The following is a 22,147-nucleotide window of genomic DNA, read 5'->3' on the forward strand; positions in this document are numbered from 1 at the left end:
TGAGTGCTAAGAAGCTGATCAAAAGACAGTGTCGTTTTAAAAAGTGGGACAGTTGCCTGAAAAGCAGGGACCTCAGGAAACAATAGGTGGTAAAGAGATGGAGCTAAAAATGGGTAAAAATAAAGAGGAATGGGGCAAATGGCTTAGAGGTACCAGGAAGAAGAAGAGCTGTTTTCTGTGGGTAGGAAGGAGGTGGGGTGGGTAAAGCAGGATCCTACAATGCAGACAGCTTCCCCCTCTAATCCTATATAATAAAAGGCTAAGTGAGTGGCCGTGGCTTTGGAACGTTGGGGATCTGCGTCCCTGCCTCCCTGGCCTGTTCTGGGCCTGCGCAAAGCGCAGGCCCAGAAGAGCCCAAGGGACACAGGACTGCAGACACCAGTGTCCCACAGCCACGGGCGGCCATTAGCCGGTGTGTGGCGGCGGGGGAAAGTGGCCGAGGCGGCGGCAGAGCCGCCGCCTCAGCCATGAGCTGCGGCACGGCGAGAGGAGGCCGAGGCAACCAGAAGCGGCTGCCCTGAAAAAGGCGAGGGCAATGGCGGCGGGGGAAGACCGAGACGGGAGACAGGGAAGCTGGGCGAGGTGGCGGCGAAGCCGCCAACAAGGCCCCCGCCCGCTCACAGCCGTCGCCCCCGCCTGCTCACCCGCCCTCCCAGCTGCCCAAAATCACCTTCCCCGCTCCCCCCCAAAAAAAGATTAAGGGCCAAAATGGCCCATGAGAAGGTCGCCGCCCCCGCCCACCCAGCTGCCGAAGACCACCTTACCTGCTCCAGCCCGAGGGAAAAGAGAGGAGCTCACGAGCAGAGCTCCTCTCTGTGCTAAGTCACTGCTCAAACTGCCGCTATGGATGCAAAGGACGCCTATTGCGTCCATTGCGACAGTATGGGCAGCAGCTTAACACAGAGAGTAGCTCTGTTCCCGAGTTCCTCTCTTCTCCTTCGGGCTGGAGCGGGTAAGGTGGGCTCCGGCAGCTGGGTGCGCAGGAGGGCGATAGGCGGGGGCGGCCACCTTCTCATGGGCCATTTTGGCCGTTATTCATCCACACACACACCCCAAAAGTATAAGCAAAATAAGGAAGAACAAAAACAGAGACAACAACAACAACAAAAACAAAAAGAGAGAGGGGACAAGGGGGGGGAAAAAGAGACAGAAAGAGAGAGAGAGAGACAGAAAAGACGGGATAGAAAGCTAGCGCCCGTTATCATAACGGGCTTAAAAATACTAGTATTCAATAAGGATGTGAATGGAACCATGGCGGGGCAGTTTGAAGGTGGCAGGGGTGTGGCTTTAAGAGTGGGGGAGGATGCACTTACCCCTCCCATTGCTTTCCCCTGCCGGCGTCCTTTGTTAAGAAAGCTGATCGGTGTGGCAGTGTACCTCCCTGCCTCCCTGTTGCCCAGATATGACTGGAAATCCCAGGCGTGCGCGCGTGTGTGTTGGGGACTTCCAGTCAACGGAGCGGCAGGGAGGTACGCTGCCACCCCAGTCAGCTTTCTAAACAAAGGACACCGGTGGGGGGAAAGCGGCGGGAGGATGTGGTGACAGCCAACAACCTGGATGGCTATAAGAGGGGTTTGGATGACTTCATGGAGGAGAGGTCTATCAGTGGCTACTAGTCAGAGGGCTGTGGGCCACCTCCAGCCTCAAGGGCAGGGTGCCTCTGAGTACCAGTTGCAGGGGAGTAATGGCAGGAAAGAGGGCACACCCTCAACTCCTGTCTGTGGCTTCCGGTGGCATCTGGTGGGCCACTGTGTGAAACAGGATGCTGGACTAGATGGGCCTTGGGCCTGATCCAGCAGGGCTGTTCTTATGTTCTTATGTTCACCCTCCCCTGCTCTTAAAGCGGCACCCTTGCTGCTTTCGAACCGGTTCAGAGGCCTATAAAGGGGCCTGAACATCCGTGCACATCCCTAATATTCAAATCCTGCCAGCTATGACCACCACTACAGTGTTGTGACCTGGCTAACCCTAGTGAGGCAAGGAGAACCAAGAAGTAGAGAGGATGTGATGGTGGAGTGCCTTAACTTCACAGTAAAGAACCAGACAATTATTTGGCTGCAGGTTTTAGCTTTGTATCTGTTGCTGTCTTCTAAATCTGTTGTAAACTTTAAAACACTTGAGATGCCCGCCCATCTGTTATGACATTCAGAAGATGTTTTAATGCAACCATGTAATTGAGTTTTCGACACATCTGCCCAATGTTCTCTCTAAGGCAGGGGTGGGGAACCTTGGCCCTCCAGCTGTTTTTAAACTACAACTCCCATCATCCTCAGCCACAATTATTGTGGCTGGGGATGGTGGGAGTTCTCGTTCAAAAACAGCTGGAGGGCCAGAGTTCCCCACCCCTGCTCTAAGGCATGCAAATGTGTACGCACTCACAAGTTTTTTTGATGTCCACTCAGTTAATTTTAAATCCCGCTCAGGTTGAATCAGGAATGCCTCGCTTTGAATGCATGTGTAAACACACTGCCTTGATACTGCCACCTAGAGAAAAACTCATTCCACATACATATGAAAACAATTAGAGAGAACACTGCATCTGTCCCTTCTTCAGTTTCCTTTCTGTGCATTAGGATGCTATATTCTTTTGAGGCAAATCTGCCCTTCATTGTTCTTTATCGTTCTGTAACTTATTTGCACAGGGAAGATTAACTGAACAGTTGACCTGGTTTTGGCTACTGAGGCAGCCAAACGGCTGGCCTAAAGCTTTTCATTGACTAAACACTCGAGTTTAAAGTAAAAGGTATAAAATGAACCTCCTCTCTGGAGTAAGCAAGTGTCTCCAGCACCTTTCTACCAGTTGAGTGAGCCAAAGCAAAGAACAGCTACAGAGCTGAAATGTAAAATAGAGGGGTTGGACCCCTTGCTCAGATGAGACTGCCTTCTCTGGGCTTGTTCATGGAGATGAAATTGGCACGTGTCTCCTGAAAGAGAGAAGATATTTCCAAGGAAATACAATAAATATTTATATACAGCGAATATTTATATACCGCTTTTCATCAATAGTTCCCAAAGCGGTGTACATAGTTATAAATAAAAAAATGGCTGTAATTGCCATATGTGTTACACATTTCTTTGTAGCAGAATGCATGGTTCAAACTCCATATCTGCTTTTAAGAGTTGTTTGTGGGTCTAGTGCTCAGTGATGGAGAACACTGTGTAAGTCCAATCACAAACTAAAAAACCTAAGCCAGGAAATCAGGATCATTATACACAGGTGATACTTTTCTGTATCAGATCTGTTCAACTTCTGTTGTTTTGTTTACTTCTTTTAGTACAAATTACCAGCCCACACAGAGATCAGCTGGAAACCAGATGGCAGTATTTTGGCTATTGGAAATGAAGATGGGTATGAGTTACCATTTTAATGCTAATTCTACATTTGTGGTAGGCACAATGGCTTAAAGTCAGCATGTTGGGAGAACAGGATGTATTAACTATTTGCTTGATTTTTTGTTTGTTTTGCTTGTTTAATTGTGATTTTCAATTGTATTAATATTAAGAAATGGAGAATCTTGTTTCGTATCACGATAACAATGGCAGATAGAGGCTGCTATGCGGACTTGCTTAGTAGTTAATAGAGGAGGGCATGTGACAGTGCACTTATAGTCATTCCTTGAAAAGAAGACGAATAAGAAACTTACTAGTAGACAAGCTATCAAATATTCACAAATCCAAAGCAAGTAAGGCAAAAATCTTTGTCCAAATAATAGGCTAACTTGTGAATCTTGCTGCTGCCATAGTGTATACTTAGGCAGATTGTATGTTTTTAGGCAGATTCTATGTACAGTTGTCCGCATGGAACAAAACCCTTGACAGTCACAAGTTTATGAACTTGTAACTGAGTATGACGCTGTGTACCATCAAGACCAACTTTTATGAAGTGGAAGCCTAGTTGGATCTAGCATTCTGCTCAGTGCAAATAAACAAAATGACTGAGGATATATGATGGATGGATGGAAGAATTTATTCTTAACTTGCCACTTTCTTGTAGAGAACTGCATTATGGGGAGTAAGATTTTAGGCTGTCTGGTTATCAACACACTCAGGGCCTAGTGTTTATTTTTTACCCAATACCATTCTGTTATGGTAGTATGTCTTAATGCTTTGGAGAAAAGTTGTCTGGGTCATTACATTCATAATTTGATTTAAGCTGATCTCTTTCATGAAAGATTAGCCTGTAACTCACATCAGGAATAGGGTTGTGCATGGAACCAGCAAGGGGTGTGTGTTTTATATTTGAAGGAGCAGGGAGGGTCCTCCCCACCTCCGCCCCCCCTCCCCCGTGTTTCCCCCACCGGCGCTGTCTTAAACGCCATGCGTGAGCATGACATGTGCATGCACACCGGGCACTTTCTGTGCATGCTGGACAGGGGGGCAAGGAGGTACGCTGCTTTTTAAAGACAGCACCAGTGGAGGAAACATGGCGGTGGGGGGAGATCACCCTCCCTGTTCCTTAAAGGTAAACCCCCCTCCCCCGGCCATCAAACCAGCTGACCCATTGTTCCTTAGAACCGGTTTGGAGTTCTGTAACGGCCTCCAAACTGGTTCATGCACATCCCTAAGCAGGAATGTATTGGTTTTCAAAAATGGAGGCTTTCATCTTATCTACAAAGCTGTTGAAATTTATAGGATGTCTTAAGGAATTCTGTCTTGTTTTGGAAGCTTAGATGGCAAAAGCTAATTTGCCATTTGATTGTAATGTGTGCATTGATCATCTTCCACTGTGTTGTGTTTGTGTTTGTTTCCAAGATCAATTGAAATATTTCAGGCTCCTGACTTGAAACTGCTGTGCACCATCCAGCAGCACCACAAGCTCATCAATGCTATTCGGTGGCATCATGACCATGGGACACAGCCAGAACTCAGTTACCTGATAGCTTCCGGCTCCAACAATGCTGTCATTTATGTACATAGTATCAAGAGTGTCATAGGTGACTATTGCTTACCCTTCTAGAACTCGCCATCAATCAGAGTCTGTCCCGATCATAAACTTGCAATGATGTGGTTTCTCTCTTGCTGCCATGTTGTCTTCTACTGCTTTCTTCATGGAAAGTGGTTAAGGACCCCACAAACTGAGAAATAAGCTGCTTTGATCCTTCATGTTCACATTTGTATTCTTGAGCATTTAGGATCAAAGCACCTGATGTATTAATGACAGTGGGGAAGATATCTTTTTGAGGATGGAATAAGAGAACTGAATTGAGAACACTGTAATACAGAACTAAACTAATGTATATGTGGCAAATGGCAGGCAATGTGGCTAAGTGCTTGAATACACAACTGGGAATGCCTGGTTTTTACAGACTGTGTTAATATAGTAATGTTACATATCAAAGTCTTGATCTTGGATTACTTGCATATGCCGACTTGCAACCTTGGATCCTGTTAGATGTTTGTGCATTGAGTTGCTGTTAGCTGTGACAGTATGCTTCCCTTGGTAAATGTTGCCGTGGGGGTCCCAGGTGGATGGTAGTGGGTTTTTTTTCTGGTTTAATGCCACTGGATTTAACTCTTAATCTTGTAAGTAATGCTGAGATTGAAGCACGTAAGGGTAGCTGTCTTGGAGAGAACTGATTATATAAGAGGAGCCCTTGTCTCCAAGACACCTACCCTAACTGTGTTGTAAGAGAAGCTTTTTGTTTATATTCACTTGCAAATATTCTACTGTTCACCAGTGTCTACATTGCACAAATGCCACAGGAACTCAGGTTCTCTGGTCAAATAATAATGGGACTGCTTTTATTCTATGAAATACATTTAGTGACATGTCTGGCTGCTTAATAATAATTATTATCATTTTTAATAATAGTAATAATAAATAATACTTATATGGCCGCCCCATAACAAATTGCTTCTAACTACATGATTTCTCTCTTTAGAGAATTCTCCAGAGAAGCCTGTGACAATAACTGAGCCCTTTCGTACTCTCGTGGGGCACACAGCTAAGATCACGGGCTTGTCTTGGAGCCCACATCATGATGGACGACTGGCATCTGTTTGCTATGACGGCACTGCCCAGGTATGGTTGTGAAACTGATGTTGTTTTCATCCCAAATGCCTCTTTTTTCCCCCTACGGTAATTATTAATGGATAAGGAAGAACTGTGGGGGTTTTTTACAAGGGAAAATAGAGCTTTTGAAGATGGTATCTCATACTCTGTTTCATACTTGGTGAGAATGCAAAGTACAGAATATGCAGTGTATTTTATTAGGGGTAAAGATGGCACATATGTAAATCACCAGTCTAGGCTGGCAGGAATATATTGGACCCTCTGTTCCTGTATTTTGTAGGAGAAAGCGATTATGTACATGTGTGCATTTGTCTCATCTTGTCCTGCTTGCAAAATAAGCAAAAATATATATTTTAAAGCAGTTTGTACCCAAGTGTGTAACATACGGATTACATTTTGTATTTCACTGTGTATACAGAGTGAGAAGATGTACTGTTACAAATGTGTTTCTGGCAAACATGTCAAAAGCCAGGGCCTCTGGTACAAAATGGGGTAGAGATACCAGGGAGCCCAACACAGGTTATCCGCCAGAGGCTTGTAAGGGTTCTGTAGAAACCCCTGCCGACTGTGCCCTGAAGCAGAGCTGGTTTGGGAGCTGGTTTGCTCTGAGGTGACTAATTTGCATTGGTCCAATGCAAAAAAAGAGGGGGGGGCTTTCCATTGAACAGATTGCCTCAGAGTATACGGGAACACAGGCAAGTGTCTTATATGGAGACAGGCTGTTGGTTCACCTCGCTCAGTACTGTCTGCTCTGGCATCAGCTCTCCAGGGTTTCCAACCAAGGACCTTCCCCAGCCCTCCCTGGGGATGCCAGACATTAAACCTGGAACCTCCTATATACAAAGCATGTGTTCTGCCACTGAGCTAGGGCTCATCCTCCTTTTAATAATAGGCGGGAAGGAAATGCATGGAGGAAATACAATTGAGCATTATAAGATCACCACTCCAGAATGTGTTGGAGAATTAGGGTTGCTTTAGTACCCAATGGGGGTGGGGGAGGCATTCCTCTTTGGTAGAGTCCCTAAATGACGTGGATCAATCTTTTGATTCCATATTTCTAATGAGAGGTTTTGTCTTCAGGTGTGGGATGTTCTCAAGGAAGAGCCTTTGCACAATTACAGGGGACACCGGGGCCGACTGCTGTGCGTGCAGTGGTCGCCTGTAGACGAGAACTGTATTTATACCGGAGCCGATGACTTTGGTGTTCATAAATGGGTAGCTACAAAGCAGGAGCATAGCCGCCCTCCCCAAGGTCAGTAGTTCATAGTAGTTCACCTTTAACTCAAGGTGTGTGGGAAGGGTGGTGGGGAGGATGACAAAGAATTGCTGAAATAACTAAGCTGTGTTGTACTTCATTCATTGTTTCTCAAATGTAGTGCTAATTTAGGATGCTAGCAAAATAGGTCAGGATGGAAATTTTTTATAGAATTACACTTTGCAGGTAGTTGGAGAAACCAATTTGTGAATAAGAATCCCCCATTGTGTACGCCAGGGAAGAGCACATAGATTGGTTTTTCTTCCTATGGGGCAAAGGCTAATATATCCTCCTGCCTCCTCTGCCTCTAACCACCAACACTCATGATCAGAGAGAGGCAAATTACTTAACTCTGGCCAGGCACTCCACTTTACTGTTAAAAGCCAGCAAAAAGACAGGAGGGGGAAAGGAATCTCTGTCCTGAAGTTTGGGGAATGCAGGGGCTATATCTACCTATCCTGTCACCTTCCTGGGCTGAAACGAACTTGGAGATCCGCTTGGCAAAGGGACTGGGAGGCAGGTAGGTTAACAACCTGTGAGAGATTGAGGGGGTCCAAAATAGTGAGCTCAAAAATAGTGAAATCTGATCTTTGAACCAGAGAGTCTCAAGACTGGGAATTTCTGGGTCTCGTCCACAAGACGTGCATTTTCTCTGGGCATTGCAGTGGGGTGGATGGTCAGAGTAACATGGGTCAGCACAGCCTCAGTTCCTGGAAACAGTTGTGTAAAACTGTGTCAATGGTGTGTGGGTAGATCTCTGCAGGGGCGTAGCTAGAGGAGAGGGCGCCCGTGTTCCCTCCTCTCTCCAATGGTCCCTCAGATTGAGGGAGATAATGAAGAAAAGAGGGAAGGATGGAGCTGGGGGCCCAGAATCTTTGAACCCTTTTGCTCAATTATAGCTACACCCCTGGGTCTGTGGGCAGGTTCGTGAACTGTACTTTCAAGCTGAACCTGAACAAAGTATGGGTTCAGGGGTGAATTAATACCTTAAAACTGAGCATACTTGACAAAAGGGTTGAGTGCCTTCCACTTTAGTCCTATTCAGGAAGGAAGGGGAGTAAATTAGTTTTCTTAAGTGATCATTCCTATTTGAATGTTGCTGAAGGGCAACAATAAAATCTTATGCCTGAGTCTATTATTTTGAGAGATTCAGATTGGCTGAATCATCTAGGAGTAGGGATCACTCTAGGTGTGAGGTTCACTCTTCGAGATTTGATCTAATCACGAGGTGCTAGTGCAAAGTAAGGTACTAGCTAGTACAAGGTAAGGTGGGAGGATGGCGACCTCTCAGCTCCAGACAGTTTTGGAGAAAACTGATTATCTAAAGATATTTCAAAATGGCTTCGGGTAGGCTATGGGGTGGAGACTGCCTTGGTCAGCCTGATGGATAATCTCCAAGTAGGAATCATCTGCGGGAGTGTGACTCTGTTGGTCCTTTTCTATCTCTCTGTGGCTTTCAATACTATTGATTATAGTATCCTTCTGGAGCATCTGAGAGGATTGGGAATGGGAGGCACTGCTTTGCAGTGGTTCCTCTCCTACCTCTTGGGCAGATTCCAGATGGTGACTGTTGCTCTTCAGAATCTGAGCTCTTATATGGCATCTCCCAGGGCTCCATACTGTCTCCAGTGCTCTTAAATATCTATATGAAACTGCTGGGAGAAATCATCAGGAGATTTGGTCCCGGGTATTATCAGTATGCTGATGACACCAAAATCGATTTCTCCATGTCAGCATCATCGGGAGAAAGCATAACCTCCCTAAATGCCTGCTTGGAGGCAGTGGATGAGGGATAACAAACTGAGACTGAATCCAAATAAGATGGAGGTACTTATTGTGCAGCCACCTAATGGCGCAGTGGGGAAGTAACTTGCCTAGGGAGCAAGAGACTGTTGGTTTGAATCCCTACTGGATGTTTCCCAGACTATGGGAAACACCTATGTCGGGCAACAGCGAGATAGGAAGATGATGAAAGGCATCATCTCATACTGCGCAGGAGATGGCAATGGTAAACCCTTCCTGTATTCTACCAAAGACAATCACAGGGCTCTGTGGTCGCCAGGAGTCAACACCAACTCGGTGGCACAACTTTACCTTTACCTATTCTGTGGGAAGGGTCAGAACTCAGGAGACAATTTTGATCTGCCAGTTCTGGATGGGGTCAGACTTCCCCAGAAGGAACAGGTGCCTGGGAGTGGAGCCAAACCACTCCTTGGTGTTCCAGGTTGAGGCAGTGGCCAGAGGTGCTTTCTATCAGCTTCAGCTGATAACTCCAAATGTGTCCGTTTCTTGAGATAAACAGACATATGCTGGAAACCTCCAGACCTGACTACTGCAATGTACAGTGAGGGAAATAAGTATTTGATCCCCTGCTGATTTTGTCCGTTTGCCCTCTGACACAGAAATGTCCAGGCTATAATTGGAATGGTAGGTTTATTGTAGCTGTGAGAGACAGAATAACAACAAACAAACCCTCAAAAGCCCAGTGCCCAAAAGTCAGCGATGGATTTGCATTGTAGTGAGGGAAATAAGTATTCGATCCCCTATCAACCAGCAAGATTTCAGGCTCCCAGGTGTCTTTTCACTATATGCAGGTAACGAGCTGAGATGAGGAACACCCTCTGTAAGGGAGTGCTCCTAATCCCAGCTTGTTACAGTACCTGTATAAAAGACACCTGTCCATAGAAGCAAGCAATCACTCAGCTTCCAAACTCACCACCATGCCCAAGACCAAAGAGCTGTCGAAGGATGTCAGGGACAAGGTTGTAGACCTGCACAAGGCTGGACTGGGCTACAAGACTATCGCCAAGCAGCTTGGTGAGAAGGTGACTACAGTTGGCACGATAACTCGCAAATGGAAGAAACACAAAATAACTGTCAATCTCCCTCGGTCTGGGGCTCCATGCAAGATCTCACTTCGTGGAGTTGCAATGATCATGAGAATGGTGACAAAGCAGCCCAGAACTACACGGGGGGAACTTGTCAATGATCTCAGGGCAGCTGGAACCATAGTCACCAAGAAAACAATTGGTAACACACTACGCCATGAAGGACTGAAATCTTGCAGTGCCCACAAGGTCCCCCTGCTCAAGGCAGCACATGTACAGGCCCGTCTACAGTTTGCCAATGCACATCTGAATGATCCAGAGGAGAACTGGGCGAAAGTGTTGTGGTCAGATGAGACCAAAATCGAGCTCTTTGGCATCAACTCAACTCGCCGTGTGTGGAGGAGGAGGAATGCTGCCTATGAGCCCAAGAACACCAGCCCCACCATCAAACATGGAGGTGGACACATGATGCTTTGGGGGTGTTTTTCTGCTAAGGGGACAGGACACCTTCACCGCATCGAAGGGATGATGGACGGGACCATGTACCGTCAGATCTTGGGTGAGCACCTCCTTCCCTCAGCCAGGGCATTGAGAATGGGTTGTGGATGGGTATTCCAGCATGACAATGACCCAAAACACACAGCCAAGGCAACAAAGGAGTGGCTCAAGAAGAAGCACATGAAGGTCCTGGAGTGGCCCAGCCAGTCTCCAGACCTTAATCCCATAGAAAATCTGTGGAGGGAGCTGAAGGTTTGGGTTGCCAAACATCAGCCTCGAAACCTTTCTGACTTGGAGAGGATCTGCAAAGAGGAGTGGGACAACATCCCTCCTGGGTTGTGTGCAAACCTGGTGGCCAACTACAAGAAACATCTGACCTCTGTGATTGCCAACAAGGGTTTTGCCACCAAGTACTAAGACATCTTTTGTGAAGGGATCAAATACTTATTTCCCTCACTAAAATGCAAATCCATCGCTGACTTTTGGGCACTGGGCTTTTGAGGGTTTGTTTGTTGTTATTCTGTCTCTCACAGCTACAATAAACCTACCATTCCAATTATAGCCTGGTCATTTCTGTGTCAGAGGGCAAACGGACAAAATCAGCAGGGGATCAAATACTTATTTCCCTCACTGTACTTTATGTGGGGCTGCCTTTGTATTTAGTTCAGAAACTGCGGTTGGTACAGAATGTGGCAGCCAGGTTGGTCTCCAGGGCTGCCTAAAGAGATCATATTACTCCTATATTGGCTACCAATAAGTTTCTAACTATACTGGCTACCAATAACTATACTGGCTACCAATAAGTTTCCAGGTAAAATACAAGGTGCTGGTTATAACCTGTAAAGTCCAAACAGCTTAGGCCCTGGGTATTTAAGAGAACATCTTCTTTGCTATGAGCCTTATGAGCCAGATCACCCGGAGAGGTTCATCTGCAGTTTCCACCAGCTTTGCTGATGGCTACACAGGGACAGGCCCTCTGTGTTACTAAACCAAGACTCTGGAATGCTCTCCCTGCTGAAATAAGAGCCTCCCCAGCTCTTTTTAAAAGTCTCTAAAGACAAATTTATTTACCCAAGGTTTTTAACTGGACTTGTGGTTCTAAATTGTGTTAAGGTTTTAATTTCTGTTCTACTTTCTTTCATGTTGCTGTAAACCGCCCAGAGACAGAGCTTTGGGGCAGTGTACAAATATGGTGGATGGATGGATGGCTATTTTCAGAATGTTACTGTCAGCTTCTCTTTTGTCTACCAGGTAAGAAAAGCATTGAGTTGGACAAGAAGAGAAGCTCTCAGCTCAAACCAAAAGCCAAGAAAAAGAAGAAGCCCTCAGGGAAGTGGTCTTCATCACCGGATGTGAATGGTTCACTGAATGGCGGAGAGAGTGTGAGAGAGTCTTTCTTAGAGGAGAATGGGATATCGGACCAAGAGGGCGAAAAGGAGCAACAGGAGTCTGAACCAGCTGAGATGGTTTCCATGGAAGGTGCGTATGCATGTTTTTCTCAATCATCTGTCCAAAGATCTCTTTCCCACTCCCCCCTGCACCACATCTTGATTGAAGAAGTAGAAAGTCCCCTTGATATCTGCAAATGTAACAATGGATATAATGAGTTCTTGGGGCCAGAGCGCATGTTGGAACGTAGAGGTATATTTCAAATTGGGAGTGCTTATCTTTTTGCCAAAATTAGCTCTGGGTGGGGTGGGGTGCAATTCTGCTTGGGATTACCAGAAGGTTAACTCTTTTCAGTCATGCTGTTTTCCTGCTGAAAATGCCCCCACCCTCACCTCATGCAGCAATTTAGCCTTGAAGTGGAATTAGCCTTTGGGGGGTGAGGGGCAGGTGTTTTAAGTTGGAAAACAGAACAAGGGGAAAGGGGTAGCCTCTCCTTCTTCACATGCTGTAATCCAAACTGGGATCCCTCATGCACCCCTCAGCTCTTTTGGAGGGCGCGGGGAGGGTGTTTCCTTGGAAGTACATCTCTTTAGCTCACATTCCTGTGATCTTGCATTCCTGCATCTTGACCCTTTCTCATCTGGATCGCAAAGCTGAGTTTTTTCAAAATCTGAGCCACCATGAGAAACACCTAAGAGGCCATCTATTATTTTCTGGTTTTAGAAATGGGAATACTTGAGTTCTTGGCCAAAAGAGAACCTCCCTGTTCTTCATTTCTGCAGCTCTCAGACTAGTGTGTGTTTAGAGGTAAACTGTGAGCAGTAGCTGGGACAGGATGTAGAAGAGGAAAACAGGTGGATTTTGCTGTTTCTGCACTTTCTTTCTTGCAGCCAAACTCTTTCTAGTTGAAGCCGGCCTTTTTTCAGTTCTCTTACAGGTCACCTATTTTGAACCAGCCTTGAAAGCAAGAGATAGTGCGGTGTTCACCTGCTTCTTCTTTGCTGTTTTTGCACAGCATTCTAATCCTTTCAGTTTCTGCATGGATGCTGTTTTTGTATACAGTATGGATTGAGATTTCAGGTGTTGCACAAAACATGTTTCTTTTCTCTGGTGCTACAGGTCATAAGAATCCCTCTCTAAGTCTACCAGTTGTCTGTGTGCCAGACACCGCAAAGCCTCCCATGATGCTCAAAACCCCTCTTGTGAGGAAGGATCAGATGAAACCAGGTTGGTATGCATCTTATGTAAGAATGGAAAAATCTAGATATGTTCTGCAGGGTTGTCTGTTCTTGCTCCTAAAAGCCACTATATTGGGAATTCCATTTTAATGCACCTGTTTTTTGAAGGAGGCCACATTGAAATGCTCTGTAACTTAAGAAATGAGACCTCATAGGCTCCTATGATTCTAAGAACACCAGCCAGATTAAAGTATCCTTTAGTCCCATTATTTCAATAGGAAAGATTTAAATGCACTTGATTGATTGATTGCATATTTATCTATGTCACCTTTTGACCAAGTTTCTCAAGGCTGTTTACAAATAGAAATGCAAAACTTTTACCATGTTAAAACCACCATTTTAGCAGCAGCACAATTAAATCATTAAAAGGTCTTCACGGTATGTGTGTATGTGAGTAAGTAAGTAAAAACACACCACACCCAAGCTTCTCTGGAGAGGAAATTCTACAAATGGGGTGCTACAACTAACTGAAAAGACCCACTCCCCGGTCATCAGTCACCTCTCCTCAGATGGCAGGGGCACCCAGAGGGTATCTCCAGAGACTATCTTCGTATCCTGGCAGGTTGATGTGGGAGTATGCTTACTTCTCTGCCTGAAATTAGTTGGACTCAAAAGTGCTGAATATGGGCTGGATTGGACCCTAAGAGGGGAAGGGACTCAACACAGCTTCTAACTTGACATGTCATACTCTTTATCCATATTGTATTGTATTCATGATAGATGTAACCATTTACCCTTTTATAAAGAGTATTTATTTTCCATGGGATATCCTGAGCTATAAATTAATGGTAATCAATATATACTTTGTGCTCACTCTTCCTTTCCTAGTAGTCCTGACACCTGCTACATGCTGCCTTAGCAAGTTCCCCATAATGGTAATGGCTAATTTCAGATTCAGCAGGCAGTGCATAGAATTGATTAACTTCTCTGTCTGAATCCATGCACACACTGAGCATGTGTGTTCTACCTCTAAACCCTGACTCCAGCATATTTTGAGAATGGCTGAAGCTTGTGGGTGGAGATCCCCATCTGTGGCCTAGTTATGAGACTCTGAGAATTGTCGTTTCAGGGTCAGAGTCCTCTGTGAAGAGGAAAAAACCTCGCTCTATCCTACCTCTCAGCACATCTATGGACCACAGGGCAAAAGAGGAACTGCACCAGGACTGTTTGAGACTAGCAAAGTACTTGCACTCTAAAGGTACAGACTGAAAACACTGTCCTGATGGCTGTCCCTTTCTGTGCTCAGAATGTATCTTTTTCCAAAGCACGTGTGCATGGCAAGACTTCTCTGCTGACTTTCAGATAGGCACCTCAATAGCCTTCCAGCCTGACAGTGACTTGCTGTAGCAGTAGACTGCTGCTTGGGCAGCAAAACACTTCAGGCCTGATGTTGCAGATTGATTGAAGCACTGGTATGCCAGGAAAGCAAGTATGTTGATCACATGCAGTGGTGCAGAACATTAAGAGTTTTTTTCACTTTGGAAATCCTTCCTGATTGCCAGTTCATCTGGTCTCCCCTGGCATTCCCCTATGCCTGCATTCACCAGATTTGTTTGAATTGAATGTCTGGCTGAATGGCTATTTCCCATTTTAGGTGTCACATTCTCAGCCTTTTGGAGGCTGAAAGGCATTTTCAGCACGTTTTCTCAAATTGTGGGTTCCAATTTGAGCACGCATTAAAGAGGAGGGAATTCTATCTCTACCATCATGTTTATCCTTAAACTAAAGGCTAACCATTCCTTGCATTTCAATGAAGGAGACATCCACACTGCTAAAGAGTGCCCGGCATCCTTTCTAACTATGAGAAGGTGCTACGTGCAAAGCGCCTCTGCAGTGTTTGTAATCCAGAGCCCCAGGGCGTGGCGCGAGAGTGCCCTGCATGGCGCTCTCCTTGTTAGCACACGAAAATATGTCTCTGGCAATTGCGTCACCCTCCACCGCCTCCAGTGGTGGGACTCTGGATTACTCAGTGCTGCGGGGGCAGTTGGCACACAGTCCACCCAGTTAGTGTGGATGTCAGCCAGTGTCTTTAATGTGCAAATTAGGCAGTATGTATGGACCTTCAGTTGTTGTTGCTTAAGCTTGTTAATGGAAGGAATTGAAATTTAGTGTACGATTGATATGTGAAAGCCTTCATTTAAGTGGCAATTATTTGGGTTGGGGATCTAATCAGTTGACCACTTAAAAGTGATTGTGCTCTAGATGGCAAGCTTCTGGAAGGAGTTTGTGCACTAATGTGGCTTTTGTAAGTAAAAAGCAAGCACTCTAAAGGTGATTGGAAGTTCTTTCCCTTTGGCCTGGGAATTGTGACAAATAATAGGTAACTTTTAAAAATAAAATCTCATTCGTAGATCTGCAGGAAGATGTAACCTCTCATTCAGTGGATCATGTCAATTTGGGACTCTTCACAGATAGACCTGCCCTGTACAAGATGATGGACACAGAAGGTTAGTCTTTGGATCCTATGTCAGGTTTTGCCCCTTCCTTTCAGGGGGAATATAGATGGAAAGCATGGTCTGGCACCTAAAAACCTTCTCAGAGCTACAAACACAATCTAAGTTTAGCAGTGTGGCTTTTGATATGGCATCTGACAACCTCCCAGACAGCAAACAAGTTTCTCAAATACGTTGTGCCTGTGTTTTTAAGACTTTTAAAATAGTGCCTTGATTTGTGTTTCTGGTGTGCTTAGAATGCTGTAAAACTCCAGGATACCCCCGGGAGTGCTATTATATATTTCCTTGGCAGTCCTATTCTATCTGGTCAGGCTGCCCTAATCTGCAACAGATGAAGCGTTATCATCAAGCGCAGTTGTATCATGAGAGCTGTACAATATTTGAATGTATTCTAGCCTACATAGTATACATTTCAACTGCAGAAAACCAGTTTTGGGGTTGAAGGCATTGTATTGGGAAGATTTCTAGTCCTCCCTGCTATCCAACAGAGGGTCGAACAGATCGACTGTAGGCCACCTGTATAGACTGACTTTTCAGATGCAGCCTTGTTTGGATCTCTAGTCTTGGCTCTGAGTCATTGTCTGAAACCTATTGTGCCTAATGGTTTCACCTAACCCAGAAGCATGTTTTTGTTTTCCAACAGGAAAAAGCCATTTAGAGAATGGACACCCAGAGTTATTTCAGCAACTCATGGTATGGAAAGGAGATCTGAAAGGTGCTCTCCAGTCAGCTGCAGAAAGGGGAGAGCTGACAGACCAACTGGTGGCCATCTCACCTATGGGTATGTTTGACATCCAGGAGTTCTGTTCCTTTGCTGCCAAAATAGGCTTAACCTACATATAGTAAAAACTGGTTACCCATTTGGTCTAGGAGATGGCATCTTTGCTGGAGGCGCTAGGATCACCACGCCCAACCCATGAACTCAATAGATTTTTTTTGTTTTAATTGATGCTTTTCTGAGCCTCCATTCCTAATCTGTAAGAATAATCAGATGAAAATTCGAAGGCACTCCCCCAGTTGCACTCCTTCCCCCAGTTACACTGCAAGACTCTCAAAAAAGTCCTTTCTTGGTTTTTATCTTCATATTGGGGATCCTTCCCAGTATGCATTCCCTTCATTCCTTAATAATATTACTGTTTTAATATTGTGTTGTTAATACTGCTGTTTTATCTTTAGCTGGCTATCAAACTTGGGCATGGACAGTAGAAGCATTTGCAAAGCAATTGTGTTTTCAGGAACAGTATGTCAAAGCTGCCTCCCATCTCCTCTCTCTCCATAAAGTGTACGAAGCTGTGGAGCTGCTGAAATCACACAGTTTTTTCAGGTCACTACATTCTTATTGCTTTGATGCATTTCAGAGATTGAAACGGGGTGCGGGTCATCCTGAAGTGTCAGTTTTACCTCTTCTCATGCATCAGGTAGTGGTATAGAACTGCAGAATTGGAATGCCAGACAGCAGAGTAGATGATATGAAGAGATCATATTTGATATCAAATTGAGATTTTGGTGTTTGTTTAAAGTATATTGCTATTAATTACTCCTACAGTGTCAAGGACTGACTAGCATTAGAAATAGGTGGGTTGGGGAGCAGGAGGTAGTTCTTGTGCAACAAAGCTACAGTCCTAGTAAACACGCTTACTAGGGAATAAGCCTCATTGGACTCTCTGGGACTTATTTCTGAGTAAACCTGCTTAGGATTGTGCTGGTTACAAACTCTCCCCCCACCCCCAAATGTTTTTATATGGGAATCAAACTTCATAATTACATTTCATAACCTTTCTCAGCCCCATTTCTGGATATATCTGTTCTATTGTAGTAAGTTTCCATTTACATAGATTTAGATGACTACAATTGTAGGGCAAAGAGGGGACTATTAAAAGGTGGAGAAATGTGCTTGCAAAATAAATAAATCCAGTTGCCAAGGGTACAAGCCACACGGCTCTTATGGAAGAGAGAGAATGAGGAGGATGTTGGTGAGTCTTGGAATGAAGTGTGTTAAGCTATTTTTGCTAGATACATTGAGTGTTTCCTGCAGTTGATGGGTTCCTGCAAGGCAACACCTTGCAAATAGCTTCATTTTGACTGCTTAGAACCTGCCATGATGCAGCCAAAGTGCTAACTAAACATGGAGATGCTTCAGCCCTTAACGTTGCTGCTGGGCTGGTAGTGATAGCTGGAAGAAGGGTCTGTCGGTGATGTTCTCCTTCAGATGTGCCCAGGAGCTTCAGTCTGATGTACATGCATATGTGAACCAGACCTTTGTCACTAAAGTCCACTCATGGCGTGGCCTGCAACAATATTACTTTTAAGCTATAATCATGGAGTCATCCTGTTTGGAATCTTGCTCTTGGCTAGCTTTGTTGAACTCTTGAAATCCTCTTTGAAGGATGAAACAGAAATTTTCTCCAATAAGAAAAACAGACTTAAGCGTGCTAGTTTGTGCAGCAAAATAGTATGCCTGACTTGTGTATGTCTTTCTCTTCTCTCACTTGCTTCAGGGAAGCCACTGTAATTGCCAAGGCTAGACTGCGCCCTGAAGATCCGGTTCTGAAGGATTTATACACCAGCTGGGCAGCCGTACTAGAAAAGGATGGCCATTATTCCATGGCAGCTAAATGGTATCAGTAGATGATGATGGTGATAAAAAATAAACTTTAGTTGTTAGCCGCCCCATAACAAAGTGCTCTCTGGGCAGCTCACAACAGTATCAGCAAAATGCTCTTATGTCGCTGAGGTATTGTGAATCTAATAGCCAAGACTCCCAAAAGAATGTGATAATAGCCATCTTCAGTTATTTCTTCTTACGGAGCTCATGTTTACAGCTCCAAAGGTGGGTAGGAAGTCCTGCCCCAGAGCTGTCACTTGTCACCTCCTCCTGGCGGGTGTTCTCAGTTACAGGCCTGTGTGTCTGAAGAGAGAAGTGCAGTAACCATGATGGCCGGTGCTTCCGTGAGCTGCAAACTCGGTCGACCCAGGTTGCAGCTCACAGAAGTGCTGGCCATCACGGTTACTGTGCTTCCCTCTTCGGACACACAGCCCCGTAACTCTGAGCACCAGCTAGGTTGGTCGGGTTACCAATTCGGCCTGCTTCATGGTGGACTGGTTCACTGTCTGTCCGGTCCATGCACACCCCTAGGTGGGACTTCCTACCCGCTTTTGGAGCTGTAAGCCTGGGCTCCAATAGAATAAATAATGTCTGAAGAGGGCTCATGTTGGTTACCAATGGGACACTGGAAGAACTTTCGATTGATTTATAAATGGTGTAGAGTACTACAGAATTGTGGGAAATTGTAGTGAGGAGATGGAGGAAATGTGGCTGTTTGCTATTGCTACTGCTACTCGTTTCAACTTAACTAGAAATGTCTGGTTTTTGCCATTCATATGTGATCTGGAGTGTTAGACAGGGCGCGTTTTCTTGTTCCCCGAGTTACTTGATTTGGACCTTCCATGGCCCCAAAGCATAGTAAACTGTCCTCATTTTCCCTCTATGGCAAGGCTGCACAACCAGCTTTCCAGCTATTCTTGGACTACAGCTCCCATCATCCCTGACTTGGCCACTGTGATGGAGGATGATGGATGTTGTAGTCGATCAACCACTGGCGGGCTGAGATTGGGCAGCCCTGCTCTAGCACTTAGAGAGGTGGTGGCAGCGGCATGGTTGGCAGCCTTCTCAGAACTCTTAGTTTATATATACGCCTTTCTAAATTCCAAATGTGATTCAGCTGACCTTGCAAAAGGATGTATTGCATATGATCTCAGAAGACTGACTTTGCCATTCAGATCTGGAATAATGTGTGCTGCAATGTGAAGATGAAGATCTTTGCTTGGGTTACCTAGTAACCGCCTTAGTGTAACAACTGAATACTTAAAAAAGAACATTAAAGAGAATTGGGATGTATCTTGAAATAAAGTCTATTAAGCTACTGGGTGCATTGAAAGTTTCCTGCAATACCAAGGTGACACTTTGTGTGTTTGGGTTTCTTTTTAGTTACCTAGGAGCTGACTCTCCCTATGATGCAGCCAAAGTGCTGGCCAAGAAGGGAGATACCACGTCCCTTAAAGGTGCTGCTGAGTTGGCTCTAATAGCTGGTGAGAAGGATCTGTCGATGACCTTCTCCTTCAGATGCGCCCAAGAGCTGCTGTCTTCCAAGAACTGGGTTGGAGCACAGGCTGTCCTCCAGCAGCAGGAGAGCTTGTTGGTCAGTGTGGATTACTACTTCGTCAGACTCCTTCATGATACAGCACTTACACAATTGGCATGTTTGCTCAGAGGGAATTAAACTTGCTGCCAAGTGATGGTTCCTGCTCAGGGTAGATAGGAACTGGTGATTTTTTAAAAGCTACAGGTATCAAGGGCTACCTGTACTGCAAAAGACATGTGGGCTGCATGACCCAGGATTATGTTCCTGGGTATTATAACAGCTCTGTTTAGTTGCAAACATGTATGTTGAAATAGGTACCACTTAGATTGCATGTGTTGTCAGTAAATATCTTAGAAAGTTGAAACACATATTTAAATTGTATTGACAAAAAATAATATATATTTTTTAATTTTTAAGCCACCTAACCCAGATGGCTCTAGGCAGTTCACATGAATAGAAACTCTCTCTCTCTCTCTCTCTCTCTCTCAATCTCAATAACCCATTAGAACAATTTAAAATTAAAACCATTTCAAAATCATTGAAGGTCAGGCTGAATAAATGTGCCTTTAGGGCTATTTTAAAGGCTGCTATTGACCTTAAGTCTCGAATATCTACACGGAGCGTATGCTCAGGTGAGACTACAGAGGAGGCCCAATTTATTTCTTTAAGAATGTATATACTGCACTTCAAAATACAGTTTCACAATAAAACACCATAATTGCACTACAAATATAATTTTTAAAACAAACCCAAAAGCAACCCCGGGTACAACGCTTTACATTAGCTAAACTTGGAGATAACCAAAGCATGTGTAACTGTGGCCAGGCAGTGCTTAAATCAGTTTGTCTTGTTCCTGTTGTATTTGAAGAAAACCTTGCCAGTGAGGTCCCTTTTGGAGACTTGAGTTTCTGTAAAACCCTTTTGCTTTGAATTTCCTGCAACTTCATATCTTGAACTATGTGAAGAGGCAGACGCAGTGGAATGCATTGTGTAAAGTTTTGTGAGGAAGATGCTTTTCAGTGGATTCATTTTCTCTCTTGTGTGTAAAACCTGCATAACTCTCATTCCTTATATCTATGCACTTCATTTATAGGGACACAGGCTGGTGTTCTGTCTTCATGAATTGCTTCACAAGTGCCTTAATGAAAGCAATCCAGTGGACAGCAGAAGCCCATCCACACCTTGTTACCACAGCTGGGTAGTGAAACAAGACTGCTCTTTCATAGAAATGGTGAGCAGTGTTTGGCAGAGCATGTTTGGCGTGAGCACTGCTGAACAGTTGCAGAACATATATGAACAGTTGCGCACCATTGAGTATCCTCCCTCTACAAGCAACACTCATCCCAGGCAGGTAATTTTTGTGCAAGTTGCCAATATTGTATCTTAACTAGGGACAGAATGAGAGAGAATAATGGTGATGGTATAAGTATAGGGCTTGACTAATGAAAGCTTCTAACAATGCATTATAAAATGAGTTGAGGAATCCCATGTACTGCTCTGTGAACACATTCTGCCCATTGAGAGAGGCAGCATCAGTTTCATTAGTTTGCATGTTTTGCTGTTTTCCAGAATTAAGTGTTGTCACAGGCTAGGGAAGGAGTTGAGATGTTTAGAATACTGGGGTGTGCATAGACAAAAGGACAGGAACTCTAAAGAAAGTGAAATGCGAAGAAGCCTGTCATTTCTCTCTCTTCTCAAAAGAAATAAGGATGGATATCTGATTTGGGCCCTTGATTGTCTGTCTGCTCTGTTAAGCGTGCAACTCTTTATCAACACGCATGCTGTTTGGGGGAAGAGAATTATGTAATAAAAGTGCTGTGGCAGAGGAAACAGCTTGACCATGGGCATAGGGATCTCACCATGGAACAAGTTTGACTGGCAGCTCCCTGCTCATGTGGTGATGTGAGCGTGCTAGTGTGCCAGCCACACCCACTGTGTGTGGCATCATGTGCAAAGGGTGTGTCCACCAGTGGCAAGACGGGTGAGCTGCCCATCTGTCTGATGTACTTAGTGCTTCATTCATATGCTGCTGGGGTTGGGGAGAATGTGTTCTTTTGCTTCCCGACGAAACTCAGTGGCACATGAACAAAGTGTCCAGTACAGTATGTCCAGCATGGGGAGAGATGAGCGGCTGATAGCCCCTCAAAGATGGGGGAGGTGAAGGTGAGCCTCTGGTGGGCCCTGGAAGTCCTTGGAGCTGCAGCAGCCAGAGGATGCTTGTCCCCCTGTACTCAGTGGTGGCCATGCGCCTGAGCTTGACATCTGTGGTCCCAGTTTCCAAATGAGTAGGATCTGTGTTTTCCCATTTCCAAGCTATCCTCCTTCTGTAAA

General features: G+C 45.0%; 1 protein-coding gene across 5 annotated transcripts in view; it reads left to right on the forward strand.

Annotated features, from left to right (window-relative positions):
* Window positions 1-22,147, forward strand: part of GEMIN5 (gem nuclear organelle associated protein 5) — a 48,565-nt gene that overhangs the window by 18,368 nt on the left and 8,050 nt on the right. For 4 of the 5 annotated variants that reach the window (XM_053291170.1, XM_053291171.1, XM_053291172.1 and 1 more), the window contains 13 exons: window positions 3,276-3,349; window positions 4,753-4,934; window positions 5,883-6,022; window positions 7,094-7,265; window positions 11,846-12,073; window positions 13,103-13,210; window positions 14,291-14,419; window positions 15,573-15,668; window positions 16,318-16,455; window positions 16,851-16,998; window positions 18,173-18,292; window positions 19,663-19,873; window positions 20,910-21,167. In XM_053291170.1, coding sequence (XP_053147145.1) covers window positions 3,276-3,349; window positions 4,753-4,934; window positions 5,883-6,022; window positions 7,094-7,265; window positions 11,846-12,073; window positions 13,103-13,210; window positions 14,291-14,419; window positions 15,573-15,668; window positions 16,318-16,455; window positions 16,851-16,998; window positions 18,173-18,292; window positions 19,663-19,873; window positions 20,910-21,167 — 2,004 coding nt within the window. The remainder of the gene's footprint in view (window positions 1-3,275; window positions 3,350-4,752; window positions 4,935-5,882; window positions 6,023-7,093; window positions 7,266-11,845; window positions 12,074-13,102; window positions 13,211-14,290; window positions 14,420-15,572; window positions 15,669-16,317; window positions 16,456-16,850; window positions 16,999-18,172; window positions 18,293-19,662; window positions 19,874-20,909; window positions 21,168-22,147) is intronic. The other variant, XM_053291174.1, reaches the window with a different exon arrangement.

This window comes from Hemicordylus capensis, chromosome 2, assembly GCF_027244095.1.
Source record: "Hemicordylus capensis ecotype Gifberg chromosome 2, rHemCap1.1.pri, whole genome shotgun sequence".
NCBI classification, from domain to species: Eukaryota; Metazoa; Chordata; class Lepidosauria; order Squamata; family Cordylidae; genus Hemicordylus; species Hemicordylus capensis.